At 38.7% G+C, this 21,978-nt stretch overlaps 2 protein-coding genes across 8 annotated transcripts; one reads left to right on the forward strand and one right to left on the reverse strand.

The window, feature by feature from the left end:
* The first annotated feature begins 226 nt into the window (after window positions 1–226).
* On the forward strand, window positions 227–5,297 carry LOC132784569 (F-box/LRR-repeat protein fbxl-1). 2 transcript variants are annotated; one of them, XM_060790261.1, is made up of 7 exons: window positions 227–514; window positions 1,067–1,336; window positions 2,126–2,450; window positions 2,510–3,128; window positions 4,245–4,412; window positions 4,473–4,676; window positions 4,743–5,297. In XM_060790261.1, exons 2-7 carry the CDS (start codon window positions 1,250–1,252, stop codon window positions 4,876–4,878), a joined length of 1,539 nt encoding a protein of 512 aa, XP_060646244.1. In that variant the 5' UTR covers window positions 227–514; window positions 1,067–1,249; the 3' UTR covers window positions 4,879–5,297. The 2 variants fall into 2 exon arrangements, with proteins under 2 accessions (XP_060646244.1, XP_060646243.1); XM_060790260.1 differs by lacking the exons at window positions 227–514; window positions 1,067–1,336 and adding an exon at window positions 1,767–1,997.
* Window positions 5,298–5,394: 97 nt separating this feature from the next.
* LOC132784568 (protein TRC8 homolog) lies at window positions 5,395–10,568 on the reverse strand. Of its 6 annotated transcripts, none has more exons than XM_060790257.1 (8): window positions 10,430–10,568; window positions 9,049–9,517; window positions 8,417–8,987; window positions 7,821–8,361; window positions 7,583–7,757; window positions 7,133–7,329; window positions 6,874–7,074; window positions 5,395–6,346 (listed from the first exon to the last, which is right to left on the reverse strand). In XM_060790257.1, the coding sequence occupies exons 1-8, from the start codon at window positions 10,436–10,438 to the stop codon at window positions 5,984–5,986; spliced, it is 2,526 nt and encodes an 841-aa protein (XP_060646240.1). In that variant the 5' UTR covers window positions 10,439–10,568; the 3' UTR covers window positions 5,395–5,983. The 6 variants fall into 6 exon arrangements, with proteins under 6 accessions (XP_060646240.1, XP_060646236.1, XP_060646237.1 ...); XM_060790253.1 differs by having other exon boundaries at window positions 10,391–10,568; XM_060790254.1 differs by having other exon boundaries at window positions 7,133–7,314; window positions 10,391–10,567.
* Window positions 10,569–21,978: the final 11,410 nt, after the last annotated feature.

Below are 21,978 nucleotides of genomic sequence, written 5' to 3' on the forward strand. Positions count from 1 at the left end.
ACGCTTTGCTTTTGGCCAGGCGCCATCATTTGCCATGCTTGCCAAAAGCATCTGCCGGCTACAACAAATGACGCGCGCATACCAACCCAAAGTGCCCCCACAGTTGCCCCTTTTTCCTATTACCGCCTGCTGCTGATGCTTCATCCTGCTTCATGCCGAGAACTATGTTCATTTTGGCAAAAATCAAATTTCGCGGACGCCTGATCTCAGTTGCATGCGCGTTGTGGAGCTCTCATCAACTACGCGGAACAATTTGTCGTGTAGTAAAACTAAGAAAAACTAAGTACTATTCTAATTAAAATTACTCAAGTGTTTTGCAACAAAGTTGACAAAGGCAAATATCGGCGAGACGAATAGTAATAGATTAAAGTGAAAATAAATGTGCCAATTATTCAATCCAAAGTGATTTGACTCTTGGCGTTACGAAATTTTCATGCAATTTGCTAAATTGCAGAAGCGAACATTATTTTCTTCTTCATTGCAGACCAACAATTGCCTATAAATAGCCCAAAAGGTAGAGCAGATCTTCTTGTCGGTTCCCAAGCCCAAAGAACATGGGAAAAAATTATATGAACATTATTCAGAATTTGCATAATTATTTCTTGTTCTTTGTAAATTGAATGATTGAAGGCGACTTTTGCATTTGCAAGTGACGTCATCGTTGATGCGTGTGGCGAGTGCAACAAACTGTTAATTCATTAAAACTATTCACATTATATTATTTATAGAGTTTCGTTCCGTACTAAAAAAAAAAACATAAAACAACTACTAAACATTAACAAAACTTACAATGGGTAAATATTTTCAAACTTTCTTTAATACGCTAACATTTATAGTATTCATTTCCAAAAAAAATAATGTATGTTATATTCCCAGTCCGATAATAAATTCTATTTTATAAGCTGGGTGCATGCCAAAGTAAACATAGTGCACAAATCTTAGATAGATTATCCATAAAGCGTGTATAATTCCATTAATCACACCTCTATCGAGTAAACAGCAAATATTTAACGCAAATATTTTGCATAATCAATGACTTATGAATGATCTCCTTGGCTACTTGTAGAACAAATAAATACACGAAAACACAGAAACCGGCGCCAGACAGCACATACAACATATTTAGACAATAGATCAATTAGAATATAGTACACAGCTCGATTTAGAGGCCGCAAGAGAAGCCCATACTCCCGCCACAATTAGAAAAGCAAGAGCAGACACAAGTAATTTACAAATTTGAAAAAGCATTATGGATAATTGGAACGTTTTGGCAGCACAAACCTCATCCCAGGCGATCGGACGAGATGATCTCAATGCGGCAGCGAAAACGCGTCTGGTGAGTAAACCGAACCATTGAGAAAACCCCACAACAAAATACAGAAAAGTAAGAAGAAAAAAAACACGCAGTAAACAAAACAAAACTGATCGATTGCGTACAATCTGTTGCATATAATCGGTCAGTATATAGCGTCTATATACTCGACTCGACTCGTATGCGTGTGTATTGCCCATCGGAACAGCTGATAAACATTAGGCCCAGAGTAGCTCGCTCTTTTGACCACCAGCTACTACAAAGAACAACATGCACTAGAAATTCTTGGCAATTCGACTCTGAACATTACTAGCGCTCATCTAAAAATAGGATGATCTCTCTTGAGTTGCCTAGCTGACTGACTAGCTGCCTGTTGCCTGCCTGTGAGTGTGTCAAATGTGATTGTGGGCTTTTTGGAGATTCTTCCTCACAGTAGTCGAAACTGCGAACACAGTGGGCACAGCTAATTCAGACAGACGTTGAAGGTGCTCGGGAACGCGCGTATCGCTCGCAAGTGATCTAGTGATCAATTTATATAAGCAAAGCATACATACTATATATTACACTCAGCTCATCTGCAATATATACTATGGATATTTCTACCGATATTTGGGGTCAACTGGCTGTGGAGGCCTCCCAGGTTTACCTCTCAGATGGCACAATGCGTAGTCCCTTTGCCGACACGGTAGGATGAACCCAAAAAAAGAGTGTGTGTGTGAAAAATAAACGAAGAGCAACAGTGTGAAAGAGAATTTATCGATCTGGTTCAAGTATATACGCACATATATATATTCGATCTCTATGCTCTTGCAGACCATCGAGAAGCTGCCCGACAAGGTGTTGCTGCACATCTTTTCATATCTCTCCCATCGAGAGATTTGCCGTCTCGCCCGCATCTGTCGTCGCTGGCGGCAGATCGCCTACGATACGCGTCTGTGGAAGAATGTCTCGTTGCGTCCGGAGGTCTCGGGATTGCATGTGGGTTCGCTGGAGATGCTGTTGTCGCTGATCTCGGTGCGTTTCGGACCCACTTTGCGCTACATTGAGCTGCCCATTGAGCTGATCACGCACACTGTGCTCCACGAGCTGTCGGCCAAGTGTCCAAATCTCACCCACATGCTGTTGGATTTCTCCACGGGTAAGGAGTAGAACTTTCGTTGTCAAACACATTCAAATTTCAATATCTTTCACTTTTAGCGATGCAGCTGCACGATTTCAGCGAGATGCAAGCGTTTCCCACCAAGCTGCGATACATGTGCATCTGTCTGTCGGAGGTGATCTTCATGGAGGGTTTCATGCGAAAGATCTACAATTTTATCAATGGTCTTGAGGTTCTCCACTTGGTGGGCACCTATGAGAAGTGCGAGGAGGAGGAGGAGGAAATCTACGAAGTCATCAATGTGCACAAACTGAAGTCAGCCACTCCCAATTTGCGTGTCATCAACTTGTATGGCATCAATTTCATTGACGACTCGCACATCGATGCCTTCAGCTCCAATTGCATTCAGCTGGAGTGTTTGGCTGTTAATTTCTGTAATAAGGTCACGGGATCCACGCTTAAGACATTGGTGCAGCGTTCCAAGCGCTTGACTTGCCTCCTCATGAACGGAACCAGTTTAAAGTCCGAGTTTGTCATGCAAGTCGAGTGGGATAAGTGTGCACTGCAGGAGCTGGACATCACAGCCACGGATTTGACCAGCGAATGCCTTGTTGACATGCTGTCGCGTATTCCCAATCTCAAGTTTTTGTCAGCTGGTCAGATCAATGGATTCAACGATACCGTTTTGAAGCAGTGGATGGAGTTGGGCAACACCAGGTGAGCATTGAATGTTAAACGTAATTTAAGATTCCTTCACTTCTATACTTAGTGAAGAGGTTCTATAAAGTTTGTCAGACAAAAAACTGGCTGGGTGGAATATTCATTCTGATTCAGTTTTAATAAACGCGTGGATTAGCACCAAATGGACTGTTGTCTTTTTAGACCCGTTCACTTGGATGAATCCAGAAGTCAGATAAAAGTCAAGTATTCATAAATTATATACATACTATGTACATATTATTGTTGGAACTACCTCCAATTTTAATAGGAATTCCGATTCTCTGCACAGCTCCAAAAGATTAACACGATACATATGCAGCTCAGCTCACCGAACCAAACTTATTGTAAATATAAACAATTTCGATTACTCGCTGGACCATATTTCCAATTAGTCCAATTTAGTCATTTTTTATCTAAACAATTATGCTTTTGCATAAACACACTAAACCTAAAGCCCAGATCGCAATGCGCAAAACTAAATGTAAACTCAAGAGCGAATGCTGACATGTCAAAATGCAATTGTAAACACAATTGTATCTCACATTTCAATCTTTGAATTCATCATTCATTTGTGTTAACATTAAGGAGCTTTATCCCAACTTATTTGACTTGAAGTATAAGTCCGATTTTGTTATAATTTGATTTCCGAATAAAGCGGATAGAAACATATTTTTTTTCTGTTCAGTACAGCTGAATTGATTAATTTGCACATGTTATGTCTATACAGGTCTCTAAAAACTCTTTAGACAATTGTATAAGTACCTATACGAAGCAAACCCTTATATTTGAAGATATGGGCATATAGCTAAGCAACTGTATTAGAATGATCTCCCAATCTTTAAGCAATCTAAATTATAGAACATACAACAAAATTATTGTAAATGTTGACCTATCTCTAACGATAAAAAGATACCTAGCTATAGGCTATCTATAAATATCCGTTTTCTTGGCTGATCTCAAATTGTATAGCTTAGCACAGCTGTTTTAAAATATTTTCCAAATCTTATAAAAATATAAGATAATAAGAATGGAATACATATAACAAAATTATTCTTAACATTAAGGAATCAATTGAAATAAAGAATTGACGATTAACTATTTTTTTTTTTTAAGATCTCTCATCTCGCTTGACTTGGACTCTTCGGACAACATTACGGATGAGGGCATGCTCAAGTTCCTGCAGCGTCACGGCCATCAGCTGAGCGCCTGCTGTCTGTCCGGTATGCCGCACATCACAGATCAGCTCTGGATGAGCATATTGCCTGTGCTGGGCAACTGCAAGTAAGTATAGCCATCTATTGAGTTGCTATAGATGTCTCTAAACTGTGCTGCCACCAACAGAATTATTGTAATGGGCACCGCAGAGAAGCTGGGCGTAAACATACACGTGGATCAGCTGATGGACACTATTGCGTCCAACTGTGGCAATCTGGAACGTTTGGAGCTGCGTTGGGATCCGGATAACTTGCGTTTCTCAGACAAGAGTCAGAAAGCTATCGATATATTGCGTGTCAAGTGCCTCAAGCTGCGTTGCATGGTGCTAAGGTAAGTGTTGTCTTCGCCTTGGTTTTCTTCGATTGTCATTCGGCTAATTCGATTGCTCTTCCACAGCGATGGTCGTTACTATGAGACCGTGAAGGCCAACTTCGAGCGTGCCGATCGGATCACAGTGGTGCGCACCACAACCTGTTGTCGGGTGTCGCCGTATCATCTGTTGCGCAACTATAACGATTTGATATTCAATTAAGTAAACGTGTTTTGTACAATCCTATATTGTTGTTCTATGTACTATGTTCTCTTTACTGTTGTTATATCCCAGTGGAATCAAAATTCCTTAGTCCATTTGGAATTGGTTCGATTTAAGGCAATTTGTATTTGGATTTTTTTGGATTAACATGTTGCAATACAAAATACTTGACATTAAATTACAATATGCAAATGTTTTATATATACAAAGTTTTATACATACATATTTAGCTGCCTTATAAGTTGTTTGATCTATCGCTTGTTTTCCCCGCAAACGAATCCAAAATATCCTAAGAACTTGCTGCGCACCGAGGATGGTGGTTCAAATAAGTTCCATAAATATTGTTGTCTAGTCAAAATACTCGTAAAGATCGCAAAAGATGAATTAATTGTTTTGCTTACATATTTGTATGCTATTTTTTCTGTATTTTATCCGCTTTTGTTTCTTTCGTTCAATTAAATTAAATTAAATAAGTAATAAGAAAACAAAAATTTGCTAACTTCAATTTCTTGTACATTACAAAATAATTTCGCGATTTGTTAACTAGTTTTTTTTTTGTTTTTACTTGGTACTTGATTAAATCATTTTCAGACTTCACCGCATTATATATTCTTTTTTTGTTTGATTTTTGTTTTTGTTTTTTTTTTTTTAACACCATTTCACTGTAAACTTAAAACTAGCCATTTTCAACATTTTTGGGTCAACTTGTTACCATAAACTTAATTTACAAAGATCTCTGATTGAATTCTCGTTTCGATCGGCACGGTCATATTATAATATGTACGTACTTATATGCATGATATATAATTTAACTTATTGTGTGTGGGTTTATAAGCCAAACATCTTGAAGCGCCTTTGGATTTATGTATAATGTGTGTGCAAATGAGGATCAAGAGTCATATGTGTATGGGGTGTGTGTTTGTGTTGTGTTTAGGTGTATAGGAATAAGCTTCATCGAAACGTTCAAAAAGCAGATCAAAGTTTCGATTAGGTTTTGACTTTTTGCTTTTGCTTCATTTTTTGTTAGTTTTTTTTTTTACATAAGTACACTAACACATAGAACAGTAAAATGTGGTATGATTAAGAATAGACTTAACGGTACAGTTCACTGCTGTTCCTGTGACAACCGAAATATGTGCGTCGTGTTGCTTGCCGCCGCTGTGGCCACCGCGGCCGCCGATGTTGCTGTCGATGGCGGCGGTTGTCCTGATCCACTCATGTAACTAACGTTACTGCTGCTGCTGTTGCTGTTGGCATTGCTATGGCTGCTGTTGCTGCTGCTGGCAGCAGCCGCGGCTCTCGCCTCCGCGGCAAGTGCAGCCGCTTCACTCGCCGATGTGGCAGGCACACGTTCACTGTGCACCGTGCCTGTGGCAGCGTTCGTTGATGTTGTGGCATCGTCTGCTGCATCTTCGGCGGTGGCTGCACGTTCAGGCGTCCGTCGCGCCGAACCAGCATTATTTCCATCCTATTGAAATTCCAAAAATACATTTAATAATCACATCATAAAATGATTCATAAATTGAAATAAATTAAAATAAAACAATAATGCAATAATAAAATGTAAAGGGCATTAAATAAACTAATAAAGTGATAAGGAACTTCATGATTTATAAAAATTTAAATACATACAAAATGTATTAACTAATTTAAAACAAAAATGATAAAAATAAAATTAAAAAAATAATTAAAATGAAATCAATAGTGTAATAAAAGAAATTTATAATACAAATTAAATAAATCAAATTAGATTAATCAAACTTGTAATAAATTAATCGTTAAAAATTAAAAAAAATCAAAACAATCGAAAGTTGAAATTTGATAAATAAAATAATAAGTCAATTTACAAAATAAAATGATGTTAAATTTAACAAATAAAAATAATTGTTAAGAAGTGTAGATACATAGTTCAGTGATTTGTTTAAATAATAATAATAAAGAATTATAAATTAATAATACTAAAACGAAATTATAATCGTTATTAGTTTTACTTACATCGCGGGGATATATGCGAATTGGCTGCTCGGCTTGCGTTGCAGCCGCCGGATCCGCTTCTTGGGAGTTATCCTCCGGCTTGTCAGTGTACATCATGATTTCGTGGCACAGCGGACAGCGATCCTGCACATAGAGCCACTTGCGCAAGCAGACGCCGTGGAAGAAATGCCGACAACGCGTTATCTTGGCGGAGTACATTTCCTGAGAGGAAGCCATGAGAAGTTAAACCACAATTCAATTAAGAGCAAGCCGATCTTACCTGATAGCAGATGGCGCAGACATCGTCAAAGGCTTGTAGCTGAGCAGGAGTGGCTTCGGGTAGCGCGGAGATCTTGTGGACAGCCGAGCGACGCTTCATGAAGACGGACCAGCCGGCGCGGGCCTCGCACCAGATGTTGAAGTAGGCATGAATGCACATCATGATCGCTCTGATGGCGCCGCCTGTAGCATTTTGAGCTATCAAGTTATAGTTATCGATACACAAAATCAACCAAATCATAAAATTACATGCACACACGGAACAAAAAAGCTGGACAAAAGCACACAACTAGGTACGATATACAAATGTATATTCGATCATATGAATATGATAAATTAAATGAAATCATTTCGTTACTCGTTACGTTAAAAGTTGCAAGTATGTGGTGTTGATGTAATTTGACGCCGACGACAGCCAGACAAAGACATACGACAGTACAGAACAACTTACCCGATTCAAAGATCAAAATCCAAGCACCATTGATAAAGAGCAGTATGCCGAAACAGAACTCTACTGAATTGCCAAAAGCACGCACATAATACAAATAATCATCCAATTTCTCCCAGAAGAATTGTCGACGCGCGTCTAGCAAAAACAGCGTATAAGTTGCAAGTGAAACAAGTACCTGTAAAGAGTATTTTGTTAATAATCTATATGTAAATTATATTGCCATATCAGTAGCATCTACCTTGACTATGACCTCGACGGAGAAGGCAGTCACCGCCAGCAGCCAAGTGGACGGCGAATGCTGTGACCACAGATAGTAAAGCAAACTGACTGGCATGCAAATGAGAAAAGCGCACACCGACAAGGCGCGCACATGACGCTTGCGTGAAGGATTGCGTGCCGCACTCAACGACATAAGGATGGGCGACACAATGTTGTGTAGGAAGTGAAGCAAAGCTGTCACAAGCAGACAAAGATTGCGACACAAGCGCACGAAACGCTTGTCGGGCGACAGCGAAGTGAGACCCGTTTGCAATGCCAAGATGTAGAAGAGGACAGCGGAAACGGTACCCAGGGATTTCTCTTCATCATTGTCGTAGGTCAGCAGATACCATTGAAAGCCGCGTCCAATGTAGTGACAGATCATGGAGATGACACCAGTCATGCCTAGCACAGCGGTCAGAGTTTCACAACCATCGACGAGTAGTTTTTCGACAGCCGGGAAGAACTGCAAAGGCACATCTGTCTCAGCTGTGATCAAAGCATAGCTGCCTTGCATGATTCTGCAAAAAATATATAGTTAAGACTAGTTGAGAAAGTATAGGAGCATTCACCTACCTGATGGTCCAGAAGAGTCGCAGCACATTGGGCACGTTAAGACGCTGCCACTCGTTCTCAATGAGCGCCGACAGACCAAAGTTCGAGACAAAGTTCATGGCATACTGATAGCCATTGTATACCGTTCGACTGGCTTCCATGGCACTTTGGACTAATGTGAATTTGGTCAATAGAATGGGCGTTAAGCCCGCCAGCACGGGCAACTTCTCAACAATGTACGGCGGTAGCGGCAACATGGCAAACAGAATTGGACTAGTAAAGATAATGGGCATCATTTTCTGCAGCAGCGCAAAGCGTGGTCCCAAATGGATGTAGGCAAAGAGCATGCCCATGAACCATTGTGCTATGATATGTGGAGCCAGTGACATTATGACGCCACCCGAATCCAATAATCTAGTGGTATTCATTGACATTAAATCCTCAACTATGCATGGACTGTTCTCCATCAGCGCCAAGGCGCTAACACTCGACCAGTACGAAAGAAATGTGAGTCCCAGCGAGGTGAGAAACATGTATACCATGACCAAGTGACGCGTCCATAGCATAAAAATGCAAGCGGCGCTACAGAAACCTGCAAAGTTGAAAGTACAAAACTGATAAGCAGTGAACGGTTGAATGCCCCAGTAACATACCTAGCAAGCAGATGATAAACTTGATCGTTGTTATGCTTAGTATATCCGCTAGCACGCCATCGTGTGCCAGTTCATCCATTAGCGTATTAAAGTTGTTGCTCAGCATGCCGTGTGTATGCGCCGCTTTCGTTGCATTCTCAATGGATTGTTCGAGAATCTCTTGGCTGCTGTTGCTAATGGAGGTGGATATGGCTGAGACAGCAGCTGCAGCAGCAGTCGTGGCCTCCTCACTGGCCAGCCCAAAGAATGCTTTGATGGAGCCAAATGTGTCTGATGTTGTGGTTGCCGCTGCTGCTGTGATGTTGCTGACATCCTGTTGACTTGCTGCAGGTGTCGTCGTAGTCGTTGTTGTTGTGGTTGCAACTTTGTCTGGATACATACGAGTTGGCAGCCCCATACCAATCTTGAGTATCTCATCGATCACTATGATGGGCGGCACACGCATCATGACATCCACAAAACCGAGCACCTGCGTCCGTATGGACATTGTTAAGCCGTCTCTTTAGTATTATTAACTGTTTACTATAAGCTGACGCGGCGTGACTTTGCGAAATTGCCACAAATATTCTACATCAACGTTTTTGTTTTTTAAGCGCCTCACGCATTTGTATTTGTGTTGTGTTTTGGTTGCTTTTAATCGGTTGGCCTTCGTCTCTTTGATTTCGCAAGGCGAAAAAGAATCGTGTACAAGTGTTATTGCTGTCTTTCTTTCGTTTTGTTCGTTCGCTTGTGTGTGGCTGTGCGTCAAAAATATATATTAAAATTGGAACGGGGGCCGAGGTGTAGGGAGGGCGGCAGGTGCTGCTGTTTGGTTGGTTGATGGTGGTGACGGTAACACTCGAGGGTTTAATTTCAATTTGAGTTTCAGTTCGTTTTTACACTTAATAGTCGATGGGTTTGGAATTTGGATCGAACGCAGACTGCCTGCAAATTAGTCTTGTTATTGTTCTAGCGATTTTTATGCGAGCGTTTTAACTTTTTCACAATTCGTTCGATTTGGGGTTTTTGTTTTTCTTTTTCTTCTGCTTTTTTGCTTCCTCCGTGGGTTTCGCGAGCGTTTCATCAGCGTGACCGCAGCTCGTGTTTAAAAATATACTAATTTTCTAGAAACTATTTGAAATATACTAAATCCGCAAATTGGTTACTTGGTCGCATGCTATATTTTAAAATTAATTTTTTAACATTACATTTTAAATTTGCCTTAACATTGTAATTTTAATACAAGCGTAGTCCCAATTAACATTGACAATTGAAATATGATACTACAAAATAAACAAAATATACCGCACTAGGAAACATTCGATACTATCGCTTGCATTGCATATTGTTTCGAACGACTTACCACACTGAAATGGTGTTGCCAGAGCTGACAGCCGCCTACCTGCTTCATTTGGCGCGCACACAATACTGATTCAAAATCGTTAACATCAATAGAAATGAAACAAGCACATACGCTATTTCAAAGGTTTTGTTCTACGGGGTACTAAAAATTTGTAATAAAAAAATGTTCAAACAATTTAGAGTTAAATATATATGCAGCCTACTAAAAAACTTTTCCACATCGATTTTTGGTGCGCAATTTGTTTTCGTTTAGGCGCACATTCTTTGTGACTCGCCGTAAAATACATTTTGGATTATTGCTTTAACCCAACGACATTCTTTGTCAACATTGCTGTGCGCCACAACAAATGTGTATATTGAATAAGTTTAACCTATTGATAACTTTTGTGTATGTTCAAAGGGGCTCCGCTCTAGCTGCAGCAATTTCTATGCTTACTTGGAGGTCGTTAACATTTGCCACTTTGTACCTTAATTGTGCCCGTTCATGTCGCTGTTGTTGTTTTTCCTATGCAAATGCACAAATTGAGGCAATGCAGTTGGTTGCGTTGTTCATAATTATGCGCAATTGTTTAGCGTCTAACTTAATTGATTTTTTTTGTAGCTTGCTTCGAAGTACTTCGGGTCACAAAGAGCTGCATACTTCAACACAACAAGAACGAGAACTTTAATTTCATTCCAGGTAACTCAACTCAAGTTGCGGTGATTTGCATAGTTGAGTTGTGCATTGTGTGTTGCATACTTTGCGGGGCAGCAAATTGCATCAAATTACATATGTTCTATATAGTATAATAACAATGCGTTATGCCAATGAAGGCAAACAGTTAACACTCCCATGAGTCTGTGGCCCATATATGGGCCTCATATATTTAATATAATCAGTGTAATTGTCTGAGCCGATGAGCTGGGGACCTGTTCTGCCTTCTGCCTTCTGCCACGAAACTGGCCAATGCAACTCGGCTCAGCTCAGCTCTCACGCATGGCAATTGTATAATTTATCGCTCCAGTTCTAATCGCCAGCTGTCAGGCAGCAAGGCAACAAGGTAGCTAGGCAGCTAGGCAACTAAGCAGCCAGCCAATGGAGCAGCGGGACAGCCAGCGATCTCGAGGGAACGATTTAATTCGCAAGCCATATAAGTAGGAAATTTGTACGTTGATTAACGCGCCAATCGTTTTACACAACAACCGAACAGTAACGTATAAAGTGTCGATCGTGCATCCCCCCTATAACCCCACCATTCCCCCCTTACCTTTTCCTTCCACCTCTACACTATCTATGGACCTGTCTATGTGTGATTTCATTACACTTAAAGCTATGTGCTGCGATCCACCGACTGCACTTCGCCGAATTGCCAGGACCAAGTGAATGCGAATGTGAAGGTGAGTGCTGGTGAGTGCTTGTGAGTGTATGTGAATGCTTGCGAATGAGCAACGAGTGCAAACGCGTTCTCAGCATGATTACCACTCATAGATAGCCCGACGACTGGCAACCTGCTGGGACGCCAAATGAATTAGCTGCCGCTCACACTGTCGATGCCTGCTGCAGCTTCTGTTTCATACTCTGCCCTCCATCAAGGTGTATTAGCTAGTTTAATTAGTAGGCGGCTGGCAACATCATTTATTTATTGTATTTGTATTTAGATGTGATTTATTTAAAATTTACCGTCCTTAATTAAATATTGAAAGCTGCAAGATTATATAATTAACTTGAAGTTTTCATAACTTCAATAGTAATTTAATTTAAGTATGTTTTTTAAGTAATGATTCATGAAGAATGGACTCCCAATTTTATATAAATAAAATAATATGGAATGTGTTTAATGTTAAGTCTTCAATACCTTAAAAATACTAAGTCAACAAAGTTGTAACAATATTGTTTTTCCTATTTTTAAATTTGTATCATTCTAAATATAAATTGTTTTCCTATATATTTAATATTATAAAGAAATAATCTTAGTTTTCTGCAAAAAATTTATCTTTTAATTATGAGTGTTTTTTTTAACAATTTGTCTCTTAAAATTTCTCGGAAAATTTTTTAATAGATGCACACAAATTGTAATTTCTGTAAATATTTATAGACATTAAAATTAGTTTTAGTCTTGTTGCTAATATGTCTTCCTTTATATTGTATAGTTTTGCTTGCTTTAAATGTGAATGAAATACAGCTAAATATTTTTAAAGAATTTTTTATGCATTGTTATATTTATATTATATTGTTATTTGTATAGTAGATACTTTGAATAATGCAATTATCTGGATTTTTAAAAATTTTGGAGTTTAGAATTAAAAGTTGCTAAACTCATCAGAAAATTATTATACTCTATGCTAGGGTATACAAATGATGGCTAAATTACAAAGAGTGTTGAGTTAACTTGCCAAGCAAGACTTTCTATATGCTACCACAAAAAACTATATGAAAACTGTATCGATTTGCAGGCGACATCATTCTGGCGACTGCGATTAAAGTTGAATCATTTGTTAAGTTTGGCATTTCAAGTTGAACTAGAAGGGCATAAATGCTTCGACCCAATGTAAGATGATTTGTTATTGAGCTGGTTTCCACTCGTTGCTCTTTATGGACTTAATTGGATTTTAGTTGTGTTGATTAAGCGCTGCCACTGATGATGCAACCTGCCACAGCAAACTTGCCTCCACAGAGTCCTATTGTTTGTCATAATTGCCACAAAACTGTCAACGAGGTTCTGTTGGTCTGGTTCTTATATTTTATATTGAAATTGATATCCGCGACGAACCTCGATCAACGCGCCCAAAACGCCAATTATCTTTTGCATTCAGAGAATAATTAGGAGATTGATTGACATGCGGGATAAGGAGACATACACTTGGAATGCCGTAGCAAATTATCGAACGGCTACTGTGCAAAGCCAAGTTGATCCACAAAAATCAAAGGCCAAAGACAAAAAACAAAAAGAGGCAAGGAGGACGACGACAAGATCGCGACGCCTTCTTCCACTTATTGGCTTAAAGTTGGCAAGAGGCTGTTGCCTCTCTTTTGTATAGTAGAGTGGTAATCTGATGCTAAGCCAGAGATACAAGCAGGGTAAACAATGAGCAGGCTGCAGGCTGAAACCCGTTTTGCTTTTGGCCAAAACGGCAGCCCAGCAATTACAATATGTTTAACTACGTCAGCGCGTTATCTGAAATGCGACAGTCGGGAAGGACGCTGGGGAGAGGAGAAGGGGAACATCCTTGCTGTGGACCATGTCAGCGATTAATCCAGCAGCAGGGTTGCGGCTGTGGCTGCGGCTGTGGCTGCTCGTCACCGTGGCAAGCGCTTGTTAGGCTAAAGCCCAGAGCTTCTTTGGCTTTTTGGGGCCAATTGCCGTTTGCTCTCATCATCATCGATTGTGTTATCGATGGCGTTGCGAAGTCTGCAAAGACTCTGGCTGAGTCTGAGTTCCAGTTTCCGAGTTCTGAATCTCATTTGCGATTAAGTTCTTATGGCCAACTAACTGGGCACCGAGGCAGGAGGAGTTCGTGGAAAGTTGGCCAGCAGATCTTTATTGTTCGATTGGTTTATTTATAATAATTAGGTGCGCTGTCCAAGCGACTTTGTTTCGAGCTGCCGCAGCCGCAATGCTTATCGACGTCTCCTGCAAGCTGCCCCATAAATTCTTTAAGCTCGCACCTTTTTATTGTGCGCACTCACACACTTGAGCAAGCGATTGCTGCACTCCACTCCACTGCACTGTGTCTTCTTTGGCTACTGTCTCCTCTGCTGCTGATTGCAATCGCATTTGCGCATGCGCGAGGACGGCCCGCAGACTCAGACTCAGAGTCAGAGTCAGACTCAGACTCCAGCAGACGTCGATCGACCCGATCGATGGCGTGGCCAGGCCAGGATGCAGTGCCAGGTAAACTGGCAGTCACGGTAGCCACCACAATGCAGCAGAGCGCGTTCCTTTTGGTAAATTGCTCACATTAGCAGGTTGTACGACTTATTAAGTAAGCACAATTTGCGTGGCCGCCGCCCCAAAATAATGGGCAGCTGTTAAGGTGGCGACCGGGAGCCGCCTAGCCGGACAAGTGATTGTTTTATAATTGCAATCGCAATTGCACTTCGATACGATGCGATGCGATGGGATGCTCTTCTCTGTGGTGTGCTTCGATGCAATGTTGGCTAAATTGGCTTTGGCATTGGGGGCCAAACCTACTTCTACCTCTACAGCCTCCTGGCTTCAACTCTCGATACTCGATACTCGACACTCGACTCGAGAGTAGGTTGGTCAGCGAAATTGGCAATCCATTTGAATGAATAATTGCTCAATTATTGAAGCCGCCGCCACCGTCGCCTAACGAGGCAAGAAACAGCAAGTGGCAGAAAGAGAGAGAGCAAGAGTGTGAGAGAGATGGTAAGTGAGAAGGAGTGCAAGTGGGAGAGAGTCTGATGCACTTGCTAGGAGGATAATTGTTGGAAATTTGTCGATTGCATCAATACGAAAGTGTACAACGAATTCGTGTACACTGCTAAAAAGAAAGTGCAAGCTTCTGTTTGTTTATTTTTATTTATTATATTAAATCTACATTAAAGAAACTACTGGCTGCTGGGGCCTTCATTTTATATTTAATAAAACTTCTCGGTCGTATGGCGATTCATTTAATTTTAAAATATTAAAATTGATATAATACTTTTCTTTTTCTATTTAATTGCTTGATATTTTAATTCTTACAATATTTATCCTAAAACTTAAAGTTTTAGAAAATATTATCAAAGTAACATAATTTTTAATTTAAGAAAATTTATATAATCATATTATTAACTAATTTAAATTTGCTTAAAATTTTTTTTCTCAACTAGTTAGAAGTATGTGTTTTTAAAATTATATAACTAATTTACACATTGAATTATTAAAACTTGCGAATAAAAAAATGTATTTAGAATGAGATACAATTTTTAATACATATGTACATATATAATAATATAAGAACGCTGAAAATAAGCAAGTTTTGCTTTGCTTAAAAAACTTATTTGTTATTTGATTTATTCTTAAACATTCGAAATCGGTTGTAAATTTTTGAACTTCATAAAATATCCCACAAATCTGTTAATAATGAAGAGGTAGTTACAGGAAATAATGAAAATAGAACAAATTTTATAATTGAGAAATATCTATTAAAATAAAAAGGTATTTTATGCGTATATAATTTAAAGATCAATCACTTAAAATATTATAATAAAGAAAATCTTATAAATTTCAAGATCTCAGCCTAACAATTAAATATAAAATTCCAAGCAGCCTTAGTTAAGATTTAACATTTTTAGAAAATTGTTTACTTTATGCTTTTGGTCGAATTTAATTAGAGTGTATAAACTGTGAGGCCCAAATGCAGCGAAATGAAAACACACAACAGCAGCAAATGAAATACGAGAAACATATAATTTTTGTTAACGCTAAAGTGATTTGGCCACGCTGATTAGGCCAAGACAGAAGCGCCAAAGCCGAATACGCGAACAAAGCCAAGAGCAGAGTTGAAGTTAAAGTTAAAGCGACGAAGCGACAAAGCGCGACAAAAATGGCGCTAAGGCCACTTTGACCAAGGAGACAATGCGGCGATGGGTGAGATGTGGTAGGAGACGAGGAAGGGGGAAGTGGGTAAGCAGCAGGAGTTATCGTATTAGGGTGAAATCGTGAAATGGAACTGGACCAGTTTTAGCGGAAGCAGCAGAAGTTGAAGCTGGAGTCGGAGTCGGAGTTGGAGTTGAAGTTGAAGTCGCTCTGCTGCTGCTGTCTGAAGGCACGTAAGAAATTTCATACTAATTGGCATAAATACCAAGTGTCGGACCGAGCCAGAGAGAGCGAGAGAGAGAGAAAGAGAGGAGAGACCGAGGCTGACAGACTGACTGACGAACTGACTACATGACTGACATTGAGCACTGAGACAAAAAGTCAGCGATACAAACATACTTCTACATACATACATATATCTACTGCCTGCCGAAGAGATCTTCACCTTGGCAATCATTAATCGTCTGCCTCTCGACATAATATCGATGATGGAGCTGTGTTCCAACGTTGTCTAAGCCCGTTTTGTTCGCCTCTCGCTCTCTCTCGGGTGCTCTCTTTCCTTGTCTCTTGTTTTTTACGAGTATGATTGTTTGTTATTCTCTTTTTTTATTGTTTTTTTTTTTTGTTGTTTCCTTGGACCTCTCCGCTAGTTGGCCGCGTGCAATGCTGGAATGCTCATCGAACCAATTGAAATTGCTGTGACAACAATAAAAATTCAACTTTGGGGCCTCTTTTTGTTCGATGCTCAGTTCAGTGTCTGTCTCTTTCGTTGACGTTCCCCAGTCTCTGGTCTGGTTGACTGACTGACAATTAGACGTGGCTAAAACGTTGACTGATCAAGCGATTTGTAGCTGTAAATTCATCTCTATTTCGTTTTGCTGCTGCTGTGGCAAACAAGAGTTCATGTTGCAGCCTCTGCTGATGCTGCTGATGTTGCTGCTGTTCGGGGAATGTTGCAGTTTTTGTAACGCTCATTGGATCTTGTCTCGTTGTCCTGGTCTGAGTTGGCTTGGCTTGGCTTGGCGACTACTTGTCGCTGTTAAAATCCAATTAATCGAACAATTTACTTTGCTGCGTTTAGCAATGGTGTTGGACTCTTGTGCCCCAATGCAATGCTGCACCCTGTTTACTGTCTTGCCTTTGGTATTGATAGCACTCTCCACTCCACGTATTAACTGGTTTATGGCTTAACACTCTTGCCACCTGTCATTAATCGATTGTATTGTTTGCCTTTTGCTAAATGCAGATTATTATAATATTATGGCACTAGAGCTTAAAACTTTTTAATGAGACTGACGCATCAAGGTGTTAAAAACTATATTCGTCTGCGCCATTTATTGAGACATTAAAAAGCATATAATATTTTTATAATAGTGGTGATATTTATAGGGGCTGCTCGTGTATACACATTAAATAAACAAATTTCATAAGTATTTATAAAGTTAGACCATTCGTTTATTAAAGTAATTGTTAAATTAAAATATATTTTTTTTTTGCGATATATATATGTATTATTTTTATGGAAAATAATACAAAATTCTCTCAATTAATGACATTTATATGCTTAATCAATTTAGTATTTTTTTAGTGACTTGTTTTAAAACAATATATAATTGTTTAATAATGTTCAATGTTTGTTGTGCTTTTATATCAACGAAGCAAACTTGATGAGTATGATAACAAAGCTCTCTAAATATTTAACATATATTTTAAATGTTTTTAATCGATATGAATTCTAATAGAAACTTATAATTTTTTAATCTGAAAGGGAAGTTTGTACTTTTGATGTTAAATTTGTTGTGAATTATTAGAGAAACTTTAAAAAATATTTTAAAATAGCTTCTGACTTTTGTTTCTTAATGAGAAGTTTATAAGAAGTTTCAAAAATATGTGCTCAAATTAATCTCTTATTAATTCAAGATTATTTCTTGTTGTTCATTTTATTTTTGTAACTATATATTGCGATCTCCTAATTATTTAAAATATTCCATAATTCTGCTCCACATTTTAAATTGTTGATTAGACAACTGACTAATGATTGAGTATAATCTTAATGAATACTTTGGAACTCACATTTAATATGCCTTATTTATTTAATTATTTGTTTTCCATGCTCTATGTTTGAAATTGTGTGAATTGTGTGTTCAACATGAGTCGATTAACACTGGTTGCGCTAGCTAAGTACAAACGATGTGATGGGTGTTGATACATAAATTATTGCTCGACTGATACATGACAGGGCTACAAAATGTGGCATCTGCCCCGAGTCAGTTTAGTTGGTGAGCAAGGGGGAAGCTCAACAAATGGTCGGCCACCCTTTCAGTTGTCAGCCAAGCATGATTAGTGTCAATTTTTGTCAGTTTAATAGTGTCGTTTTGGCTCTGCGATGCCGAGAGTTGTGAGTTGTTTGAGTGCATTAAAAAAAAGGAACCGTGCCCTATAAAATATACACGAATAGGCCAGAAAAGTGCGCAGCAATGCGGAGGCCGGCACTTTTGGAAAACGTTTTCATTAATAGACGCTCGAATATCAAAGTGAAACTTCAAGAGTCATGCCGCGGCTGCTGTAGTTGCTCCTATTCCTGATGCTGCTGCTGCTGTTGCACGTCGACAAACGCCCGCCCCATTAAACCACAAAATTTATTACACCAACTAAAATGAAATCTCAGCGAGACGCAGTCGTAGTCGAATCCACAGGCGACAAGCGCGGAATGGCAATGCCAATGGCACCGAAGTGACATCTGAAAGGCAGCCAGTAGAAGCAGCGGCAGCAACAACAATGCATTGGGGCATGCGGAGGGAGGGGTGGCAGAGAGAGAGAGAGTGAGTGAACAACTTAATTCAAGTGTTGTCACTTTGTCGTGTTCCATAAATGTTGCCTTAAAACGCTGCTCATTAATTTTCAAGTGTAACTTTTATTAGGTATTTAAATGCGTGCGAGAACTTGCCACCAAGCAGCAAGCGGCAAGCGGCAAGCCAATGGCAACATGCCGCTGCACATAAATTCGACAAGCCGCATCACTTTGCCGCGAGGGAGAATACATCTTTTTATGCCACATGTTGCAGCTCCCTCAACCCCCACCGCTCTCCTCTAACATCCACCATACAGCACCCTCCACCGCTGCTGCTGGAGTGTCGCACATACTTGAGATTGCATTAGTCAGTTCTGTGTGTCGCAGCCCACTTGAGTGGGAACGAGAGAGGCACTGAGAGACCATGATCAATGCCCCGTCATATGTTCGTGCACAACCCATTACATTAATAATCCATAATACTATTCGTTAGAGTGCTCTAGTAGAGATTGATAGACTATGAGATGCCCTGTACTTGATGGAAAAAAACTACTGACTGTTTTATTTCATTCCATTTTAAAAGAAAACCACATTTTATAAATGGTGCTCGACTAATATGTATACAAGACAGAACTGTGCGGTATTTTTCTTAAAATATACCAAATTATTATACCACAAAAATACTAAAATATACCAAAGGCTATATTTGATATATTGATATAGTACTACATTCAAAATATACCATAGAAGTACACTTTTAAACAATACATTTTCAGTAAATAAAATTTATTCAATTATGGTTTCATTTTATATTCATTTAATTCATTAATATTGTTTAATTTTATGATTTTTATTATTATTATGAACAAAGAAATTTTAGATTTTTAATGAAGTAATATAACTATTGTTAAGATTCAATTAATTTACAAATATTTTTTTTTGTTATTCCTCAACAAAATCATAGACATATTTTTACTAAAATTAAATATAATTTAAAACAAAAATTGTTGGAAATTTGTTGTGATTGACATCTTTTTATCAATACAATTGCATAAAATGTATAATTTTATTATACAGCATTTTTTTGTATTAAAGTAATTTAATTATTATTAGTTTCAAAATTTATACCTTTTATACCATCTAAATAAATTCCTGATTAATGTAATTATTACAGAAAAAAAAAGTTTTGCATATAATCTAAAATTACTATAGAATAACTTTGTTGTTTATCTACTACAGGGTACAAATTTGTAGCTCAACAAAGCAAAATATGAGTGGCATTTTTGAAATGTATAAACTGTTAAATAATAATCCGCTTGCACAACAACGAAATGTATTTAAATACTGTTAAGTAGCTCACTTATGCGTATCTTTAAGATAGTTTCAACAGATCTTCAAAGAGCACACACCGTATAACACTTATCGATGGCATACTTATAGATATCATATAACACTTCTAGTAGATGCCACTCTCGTAGCGCTCTCTTCAATTGCCCACCCAGTAAAAGGCATTTGAGCGATCTGTTAATGCCAATAAATCTTGCTCTTGAGCAAAGCAACAGAGGAGTCGGAGTTGGAGGAAGCGAACGATGATGATGCACCTCAAGATGTTGTTTGGATGTTTGTTGCATTGTCGGCATCGGCATCGGCGTCAGCGGCGGCATTGTGTCTTCTTTTCTCCATTTGGGGGAAAGTGAAATATGATGGCTACTAATGCTGTTAATGAAACAACGTAATTATGTGTCTTAGAGAGGGGACGCACCCTACTTAAGGATCGCCGGCCCCGAAGAGGGTCGCCATGCACATTAATTATGCGCCTCGAGTGGAGTAAAGTTTTCACAAACAAGAAAAAAAACTATAATAGAAAGAAAAACAAACAACATGCAACAACGAAGAGCAAACAAATGCGGGGCAAAGTCATGTGACATATTGTCTTAAAAGGATTCTGTTCAGTTAGCCACAATAAACAAAGCCAGAGTCGGTGATAGATTCGAATTCACTTTGGGGGGGCGGAGAATGAAGACGTCTATCAAATCATTTGCAAATTATGCGGAACAGTTTAGAAAACAGCGGGCGGCAATTGACACGCCCCCTCCACACAACACTCCCGTCAAGTTGGCGGCGCTACGCATGAACTCAACTGAACTCAAGCGAGCCACCGAGCTGCTGTTGCTGTTGCCGTTGCTGTGTTTGTTATTGTTGGCATTGCTGCTGCTGCTGCTGCCGGTGAAGCGTTTTGTCATACGCTTAGATAACACTGTCATTAATCGCTTGTAATTAATTATCGGCATGCCTTTGCCTTTATTTTAAAGTAGTTATTATTCTAACGAACTGTCAACACCTACTTATAAAGCGTGTAGTCGACTCAAACGCCCCCACTCTCCCCCCTCAACGGGGCAGCTACTGGGTGGTCAATAAAAAAACTTGTTTTGATCGAACATATTGTAATACGCATTCAATATCTGAATACTGCGAGCATGTAAGTATGTTAATTTGCCGATCGTGGAGACCAAACATTTGTTGAATACATTTGCAGCTGGTTTTCGTTTTCGGAATAGTTTTCAGTTAAGGAAAGTCAACATTTGAGAGCATATAATTAAAGTTTCTAATTAACAACATTGACAATTAAGTAATGTCTTTTTAAAGCCGCTGCTCTAGAATCTGAAATAAAATCATAGTATATACTATTTGTTGTGGTGTTAGAACTACGAAGAAAAACTGAGTATGAAAATGAAATTCTTTAAATATTTAAAATATATTATTAAGATTGATTTGAGTTTCAAAGAAAATTGAGTATTCAATCTTAAAGTGAAGTTCCTAACTTTTGAAATGAAATTGGGTTGGATTAAAGAAACTCCTTCAAAAAATTTTAAAAATACTTTATACACTCTTAACACTCCTCAAATATAATATGTAGGATGTTAAAGAATTCTAAGGAAATAAATAAAATACATATGTAGATAATCTTCAACTTAAGCTTATAACTTAATCATGACACTCATGATTATTCGACTAGTGAAAGTCAATTTTATCTGAGCTTCTTGATTACTTATCAGTGGCAATCATTTAATTAATCAATTATTGTTGTTATTGCACAGATTGTAGATACACTAAAGATTAGCGTAAAATTTAGTGCATTGGTATAACGATACAATTTTATTACATTTATTATCGATAGCCAAGTCGTAATCGAGAGCTTGATTACTTTTTATGTGCATTTTTTATAACAGTAGTGCTTAAGTGGCAATCAATATATTTAAATCTGCATTTACT

The sequence above is a fragment of the Drosophila nasuta genome, chromosome 2R, assembly GCF_023558535.2.
Source record: "Drosophila nasuta strain 15112-1781.00 chromosome 2R, ASM2355853v1, whole genome shotgun sequence".
Lineage (NCBI taxonomy): Eukaryota > Metazoa > Arthropoda > Insecta > Diptera > Drosophilidae > Drosophila > Drosophila nasuta.

What these genes read in the sequence shown, in the direction of transcription:
- LOC132784569 (XM_060790260.1), top strand. Translation starts at nt 1,902, where the DNA reads ATGGATATTTCTACCGATATTTGGGGTCAACTGGCTGTGGAGGCCTCC. An exon ending in GCTGTTGGATTTCTCCACGG is followed by an intron (nt 2,451 to 2,509) that starts GTAAGGAGTAGA and finishes TTTCACTTTTAG; the next exon opens with CGATGCAGCTGCACGATTTC. An exon ending in CCTGTGCTGGGCAACTGCAA is followed by an intron (nt 4,413 to 4,472) that starts GTAAGTATAGCC and finishes TGCCACCAACAG; the next exon opens with AATTATTGTAATGGGCACCG.
- LOC132784568 (XM_060790253.1), bottom strand. Translation starts at nt 10,438, where the DNA reads ATGAAGCAGGTAGGCGGCTGTCAGCTCTGGCAACACCATTTCAGTGTG. An exon ending in CGACTCTTCTGGACCATCAG is followed by an intron (nt 8,362 to 8,416) that starts GTAGGTGAATGC and finishes TATTTTTTGCAG; the next exon opens with AATCATGCAAGGCAGCTATG. An exon ending in GATTTTGATCTTTGAATCGG is followed by an intron (nt 7,330 to 7,582) that starts GTAAGTTGTTCT and finishes ATAACTTGATAG; the next exon opens with CTCAAAATGCTACAGGCGGC.